At 44.1% G+C, this 8045-nt stretch overlaps 1 protein-coding gene across 1 annotated transcript; it reads right to left on the bottom strand.

Moving 5' to 3' along the window:
* Window positions 1-492: 492 nt before the first annotated feature.
* KCNF1 (potassium voltage-gated channel modifier subfamily F member 1) lies at window positions 493-3006 on the bottom strand. Its single transcript, XM_059842880.1, has 2 exons — window positions 2623-3006; window positions 493-2521 (listed from the first exon to the last, which is right to left on the bottom strand). The coding sequence occupies exon 2, from the start codon at window positions 2321-2323 to the stop codon at window positions 860-862; it is 1464 nt and encodes a 487-aa protein (XP_059698863.1). The 5' UTR covers window positions 2324-2521; window positions 2623-3006; the 3' UTR covers window positions 493-859.
* Window positions 3007-8045: the final 5039 nt, after the last annotated feature.

Here is an 8045-nt window from a genome sequence, read left to right as displayed (position 1 = left end):
TACTTAGTTTAACTTCCTTAGAAACTTCCCTTGATTTAGTAAAGAATTAAAGATACCATGATTTAATTTACAGTTTTAAAAAGCTACTTAATTATAAATCCTTCCTGAAAGATCCCTGCATATATAAACCATCCAGTAATTAATAGCTAGAACAAATATTTTTAAATTTGCTCCTTAAAATACATTGATTCTGTTCTGCATCTCTGTTCAAAATATAGTTTCATGTCCCATTGAAAATGACACTTTTTCTGGAGAGAGGAAGACAAACCTATTCAAAAAGTTGACCCCAAAGTACATTTTACAAAACAAAGCCATTTATTCACTCTAATATTCTGCACACAATATGCTGATACCTTCAGTATCTCTAGGCTCAAACTGCTTGTAACATTTTGCTGAAAGCCTGAATCTAAAATAAATGAGAGGCTGCTTTAATTTTTTTAAGGAGCAGTTCCCCTAGCTGCAAAGGCATTGAAGAGAGCCTGGAAGACACAGTCTGTGTGATGCTGCTCTTTATTGTCACAGGTACAAAGTTCTGATGTGGCAATGTTGCACATTCGGGTCATTGAACATTTAAGGATCAGGAAGGACTTTTCAGTCTCTGAAATGGTTACAAATGGTTTTTGTCAGAACACACTCAATATAAGCAGTCTGATCTCAGTGGAGTCCTACTGATTCATTTTGGGTTAATAACGGTAAAGTCTTACCAACTGTTGATGGAGAAGCCATGGGGTTAATTTGTATTCATGTTGGAAAAGCAAGGCAGTGCTCCCTCCCAACTCTGACAGATCTGCGAGTCCCTTCCATAGCTGATTGTCAGGTTGTCCCGATCTGTAGCTTAGCGCTGACAACAGCTCACAGTTTATTTGCAGCTTTGAAGCCTGGTCCTATGGTGTTTTTCTTCTGACAGGAGATGAATAAAGGTGTCACTGTGGGAGACTTTTATCCGGCTGCTATAAAAAGGGCCCTCTTTGCCTTCCCTTGAAAGATCCTCCAGTTCATTTCTGGAGCCTGCAGCTTTCCCCTCAGCAGAGTTTAGTTCCATCAGCTCCAATTCATGTTTGGCAGCTGTTTCTAAAACTCTCTGTTTGTTGTAATACCTGACAAAGTTGTTAATGATGGGATGGATGGGGAGGGCGATTGCTATCACTCCACAAAGAAAACTGATGGCAGCGTTCAGTTTTCCTAGCGTTGTTTTAGGGTAAATGTCTCCGTATCCAACTGTGGTCATGGTAATGATTGCCCACCAAAATGATTGAGGGATGCTTTTAAATAAAGTTTCAGGGTGACTTTGTTCCATGGTATAACCTAGGGCAGAAAAGACAAAGATTCCAACAGCTAAGTACATGAGGAGCAGCCCAAGCTCCTTAAAGCTGCGTTTCAGGGCATAGGTCAGGGTCTGGAGCCCTGAGGAATGCCGTGCAAGCTTGAAAATCCTTGCGATCCTCATGATGCGCAGTGCCTGGACAGCCTGCTGGACATTGCTCAGCTCCATCAGCTTGGCTCCCAGGTGGGTCAAGGTCAGGCTGACGTAGAAAGGAAGTATTGCTAGCACATCAACAATGTTCATGAAAGAAAAGGCGAAGTGGAGTTTGTTGGGAGAGGAGATCAGCCTCAGCACGTACTCCACGGTGAACCAGCCTATGCAGGCGGTCTCGATGCTGTCCAGGGTCGGGTGCTCCATACGGTTCCCCTCTGCATCTACCACCTGCAAGTCTGGGATGGTCCCCACACACATCACAACAGAGGAGATCAAAATAAACAAAAAGGACAGCACAGCAATCACCCTAGCTGGATAGGATGATTCTGGCTTCTCCAGAAATTTCCAGATGCATTTTTGGCACTTTTTCCAGCGACTTTCTGAAGCATCTACTCCCAAGTCATCCAGAATGAGTTGCACCCTTCGGGCTATTTCTTCCAGTTCCTCCTTTTTTTCACTTAGGTGAGCTTTGCAGCAGTCATCCAAAAATTGCAGATCCACTTTCCAAAATTCCATTTCATTCTTGAAACATATGGGGCATATTCCTTTCTTCATATGAATTTCCCCAAAGTAGTACACGTCAATAATGCATTTGAAAGCATCTGGATCTCTGTCAAAGTAAAACTCTCTCTTTCCAGGATCATAGTCATCACAGAGGGAAAATATGCTATCGTATCCCCCCGATAAACAATTGACCAGCTCTGCCAGCCGTGTTTCTGGGTACTGATTCAGGTTATCTCCGTAGAACACCTGCCTTACCCCGCCGACATTGACTACAATCTCCATTTCTTCACTTTTTTCTGATCCATCAGTGTCCAAGTCTGGAAACCTAGAGTCACCTGCCATTTTATAATTGTGTTGGATTTTGGTTGATTTTTAGCCCGTTGTTTGGTTTCACAGCTTTGTGGTTTTAATCTCTCATGAAAGCAAATCAGCACTGAGCCAGCTCTGTTACAAATGTCCCCAAACTGCCCTGGAGTCTTGGTGGGAAAGGTTACTGATAGAAACCTGCCGTCGGGAAAGCCTGGTGAGGAATGCAACAAGCTGCAGGGAAAAGACAAATCATCGGGCTGCTGTGCCTGCAAGCAGGGTCTTAGAAAGCTCCAGCAGACGGGAAATAGAAGAAACCATTTAATAAAACTCACCACTCTGTTCAGTGCTCGAGAGTCTTTTCGGGTCCCATTCTGTCTCTAAAAGTGATATCTACACACAGCTTGGAGGTCACGGCAGAGAAATAAATCCCGAGCTCTGATTAACGCGCCGTGCAGTGAGTGACAGCTCTGAGACAGCCGGCGGGGAGAGCCCACGGGAACCGCCGCCGCTTCTCCCTTCGATTCCACAGACTTCCCTAGAAAGCTGCTTTTGAATTTTGTTTCTCTTTCCGTTTTCTGTTTACTTTAAGGTCTTCCAGAGTTCATCTGCTGACTCTCGCACATAGTCAGTCGGTGCAAACAGGCAGAGGAGAAACTTGTGCTTGTTTTCCCTTCGCTGTTCCCAGCACAATAGGGAGCCTAGGCTGCCAGGAGTCCTTTCCAAACTCTACCCTCTCCTGGTGGAACGCAGCAAAGCACCAGCTGCACAGAAAGCACTTCTCAGCTATTTATACGCCTGCCCAGTGGTACAGTGATGTGTTTCAATACTGACAGGAAGTTTAAGGAGTTTTTAAAACATTTTTTTTTTTAATCACATGCAAAGATTAATCGTGTATCAAGTCATTCAGAGCTCAGAGAGACACACAAATATTTTCTCCAGGGAGAAACCAGAAGAAGCAGTACTGTGGTTTGGGAATAAACATATGGCATAAATCCTGCTCTCAGTGAGACTGCAGCAACTCTAGAGCATCTCTGTCCTGCGTCAGGACATTGAGTTAATTTGGATTTGTACTGGTGTCTTTGAGAAAGAAGCAGAGACCATAAAGTTTCTGTTGCAGATGTGGAGCAAAACCTCCCTTATGCTCTGTGCATGTTTCCCAAAGCTCTGGGTCCTCACTTTTAGCTACGTTTCTGTGACCTGTAGTCAGCTGAGCCTGAGGAGGGTTTGAGTAATTTACATCTATTATGATTTCTCAGTGACTGCTACTTACCAGAAGCAATGCTTTGTACTACATCCAGCTCTTTTCAAGTAGAAGTAGAACAAGAAGCATTTCCTTTTAACTTTGTTTTCTCTGAATTCCAGGACTTAAAGAACATTTTTTCCCCTGGACCTCTACATGCAGCAAACCTACCACCATTAAATTAATAAATCTGACTCTAAAGCTCATTTTAGTGGGTCCAGGAAAACGTACAGTTCATAACTTGACTGTTCCTGGCCACAGCAGAATGATCTGCACCAGCAAGTTATGGTCTTTTCCAATTTACTGGCTTCTGAAAAGCTTTTCTGTAAAGGGGAATAGAGAGGAGCAAATCCAGCTGACTGTTTGCTTCTCCAGGCTTGTGTCCATCCTGGGAGAAAGGTGAGATCTGTGATGTGTCTGCTGTCCTCCTGCTGGTGTCACACAACCCTGGTGAGTACACAGTGCTCCTGCTCCCCTGTCACAGAAGCTTATGGGTGATTTATGAGAGGTTTGTCCCAGACCTCACCTTGACATGGTATGTGCTCATAGCATCACATACCCAGGAAAAGGGAATATCAGGTCCCAGGAAGAGACCTGATATCTATTAATCTACACAGTGTCATACTGTGAACCTCTGGAGGCCAGTGTCACCTTCATGAGCTCCTGAGTGTGCTGCATAGTTTGGGTATAATACAAGAAGTCCCTTGATTTTGTTTTTCCAGGCACATGTAAACTTGCTGATACTTGCAAGCTTCTTGAGACAAAAGAAATACTTTGGAGACCTGGAAAAACCCTCCATTTTTTGGGTTCATCAATAAATAATTACCCACCTGTGGCTTTTCTGCTTACTAACTAACTTGGCATGAGCAAAATAAATTTTAAGATGCCAATAGCAGTGACATGCTTGCACAGGGGATAATGCAGATGGGATTAGTTATCCAGTCTTACAAAACAAAATCAAGATCTGGAAAAGTTAGGCTTCAAATTTTGTCACACTGCATGAGCATAGGGAAAAGTTCTGTAGATTTAAATCCTCAGATTTAAACATCTCAGATCCTACTCTCTTTGATCAACAATTCATTCCAGTGACCTTTTGGTTTTTCTCTAGGTAATGATAAGAAATCAGTGCAGGGTCCAGCACGATCAACACAGAAACCTTTGTTTCCAAAAAGGCTTTTCTTCCCCCCCCCCCCCCTTATCCCTCCCCGTCCATTTTACAGCACAAATACCTGCAAAAAGGCACACATGACATTGTTCCGTTTGAAAGGTGAAATCAGCTCCTTTCAGATGATAAATCTCAGCACATTCTCAAAAGGCTGAGAAGAAACTATTTTTGAAATGCCAGATCTGTCCTTATAAAGACTTTACTTAGTGTGGCTGCTAAAATCCTTGTGCTTTATTCTCCCTCGTCTTGCACCTTTTCAGAGTTCTTTACACCTTTCAGTGTGCCTGTGAAATGTTAGAGGAGATCTGGTAGCATTTTAAATCCACTTGGGCAAATGTAAATGATCCAAAGAATGGTCAGGGAAATCATGGTGAATTAAACCCTTGTTTTTGTAGCTGGAAAGAGTGACACAGGCTTGCTTGATGAATGTTTGTATCAGATGTATCACAGATCAGCAGACAAAGGGAGCAGAAATAATAATTTGCAGCAAATAATTTATTCCATTAATTCATTTTTTATCCACAAAAAGAAAGCTTCTCTAATCTAAAAATTTCAGTAGATAATTGTTGCCCTGTAATTCATTTATGATCAGATTGCTGCAATTATTAGGGCTCCTAAATTCAACTTCTGTTGCCTGTGAGAGCAGGTCAAGCTGTGCTGTGTCTGCTGGAAGCAATATGTGCTGGCAATTGAATTCCTACAGACCCAACAAGAAACACAGAGGGGTTTTTTTCCTGCGTCGGTGCTTTGGCTCAGAGAACAACACATGGATTTGAGCTGACAGTTGTGTTAAGTTTTGGCTGTGGTTCAGACAGGCTCCTTCAGGGAGGAGGAGGAGGAGGAGGAGGAGGAGGAGGAGGTGGAGGAGGAGGAGGAGGAGGAGGCCCAGCCGGACACCAAGCCCTGTAGCCAGAGCCAAGGGCTCCTGGGTTGCTGGGCATCCCTGCTGGGAGGGGCTGCATTTGGTGGGGTTGCCAATGTCCCGGGGTGGGGCTTGAACCCCAAAAGGGCTTGGTCCACAAAGTGTAGGTGGAGCTCAGAGTGGGTCCCCAGTGACACTGGCTCCTTTTGAGGGAAGTGGGTGGCACAGAGCACCCCCAGTGCAGCCCAGGGACCTGCAGTAACCGCGGTCCCCAGCGATGCTGATGTTCAAGGTTTGCCTCCCCTATTGACCACTTCTGGGGAAAGGACATTTACCCCTGAGTGGCTTTGTGCCAGTCTGGGAAGAGAGATTGCTCCTCTTGAGTGCTAGTCTGGCTCATACCACATTCCTGAATCCCATCCAGCACCTCTGTCCTCCTGTCAGCTTCACCGAGCTGCTCCCCGTGGAGCTGTGGGCAGTAGTGGTGCTTGAAGGACTGTGAATGGGTTAGGAGCCAACCCTAGGGAGGTAAGACTGGATTCCACTTAGAGAAGGGTGCTTAGCACAGAGGCAGGACTTGGACAGCATCTCTGCAAGCAGGCTGTGGTGCAGTCAGTCCCTGCCTGCACTGAGCACAGCCCTGCATCTGCCCTCTCCCTTCTCCCAAAATCACAGGCAAGCTCAAGAAAGTTTAGGGACCTGACTCTGATTGTCCGAGTAAGAAACAGCCAAAGTATGTCTGGCACAGATCCAGCCCACACTGACCTGCTAACATGGACATTTGCTAGCCATCATGTGGCCATCAGACACAACTCCCAACAGAACATTTGCAGGCAGCACCAGTACTACAGACTAAAAGAGATTCCTAAAAGAGATGGAGACCAGTTGTCAGTTTGTCTTAATGCCCAGAGACATCCTTGGGCATATGTAAATCTGCTTATACTCAGTATAAGCACATATTTTCTGTTGTGTCATATTTGGGTTTTTAATGCCACATGCAGTACTGGACCTGTGATAGATCCAGCAGGAGATCTCAGCATCTAACACACCACTTACTTCACCACTTATTTGCAACTAGATACAGACTATGGACAGCCACTCGAGACAGGAACATGTCTTCAAAATACCCTATAGAAAAGTCAGGGACCTAAAGGAGGATGGAGAATGGAAATATCTTATTCTGCCTCCCTTCCTTGGGGTATTGTGGGGTCAAAGTTTTCAGCCAGTTGCATGGACGTTGCTTCTTCAGCTGACAGAACAAGGTTCTGTATGGAAAATCACCAGGTAATTACTTCATGCCAATCACAAGAAATGGGAAGTAGATAACCTGGGAGGATGGGAGCAAGTAATGATGTCATTCTGGACTTCAGAAAGAGCAAGTCATCCAGAGCAGCTATTCTGACTGCTTTACCACAGCCAGCTTTAGTAAGAAGCTCAGGAAAGATTTTGCTGAAAGAATCCTTTAGGGTTTCCAGATTTAAGGAGTTTTCTACTGGTTAGTGCAGCAACATCACAATCACACTGGAAGATCCAGCACACCCTCTTTGGCAAATTAATCCAGTTACTGCAACATGTTGGTTTATCCTTCATGGCTAAATATTTCAAATCTGTTTTCAAATCACACTTTCTTTTATCCTTACAACATGTTCTACAAAAAAGTCAGCTGGTTTGACACATCAAGAACCCAAGGATTGCCTTCCCTTGGGCACTGTGGTCCCCAGCATAGATGTGGTGGTGCTGCCATAGCACCAGCACCAACCTCATGCACGTCCCCAGCATACCTGAAGGGCAGCAGGGCATGACTTGATGTCATGGACTGTTAGCACCAGGGCCAGTGGGAGAGGAGCCATGGGCACTGACTGCCTGCAGGAAACCTCTGTGATGCAGTGGCAGCAGCTCGTGGTCCCAGCCCTGATGTGTAGCCATGAGCTACTGGAGTGAATCTGAGCTTCAGCATGAAAGATATTTATTGCCCACTGCTGCTATTTCTAGCAACAGATGAGTCTTTTAAATCCCTGATATGGTAAAAGAAAGGTCCCTGTAAAGCTAGAGAAACAAATTGTCTACTTCTTTTAATACATCTCTATGCTTTGTATGATGTTTCTCAATACATGAGACTTCCTTCAGATTGATATATTAAGAACAAGAGATTATGAAATGCCTGAACTGAGATGGGTATCTGGACTAATGGATACATTCACCTTGCAAATCTGGTTTTATGTGTCTCTGTTTCCAGCAGATTTACATATTTCTCCAAGACTATTATTTCAAAGTAGTTTTCCCAGTTTATTTCCCCTCTCTTCGCTACTTTGTTTTTTTTTTAAAGTTCAAAATTTATGCATAGTCAGTCAGTTTATTGTATCAGAGCTTTTAATTAATACCTTTTTAAAGAGCTGGTAATAGCTTGCTGCAAATTTCAATTGGCCTTGCTTTCCATTTGACATTAATGAGTCTGTTTTCCTGTACAATTAGACCTGCCTAAAGTGAC

Source organism: Haemorhous mexicanus, chromosome 3, assembly GCF_027477595.1.
Source record: "Haemorhous mexicanus isolate bHaeMex1 chromosome 3, bHaeMex1.pri, whole genome shotgun sequence".
Classification (NCBI taxonomy): Eukaryota; Metazoa; Chordata; class Aves; order Passeriformes; family Fringillidae; genus Haemorhous; species Haemorhous mexicanus.
This window is presented reverse-complemented; position numbering and strand designations above follow the sequence as displayed.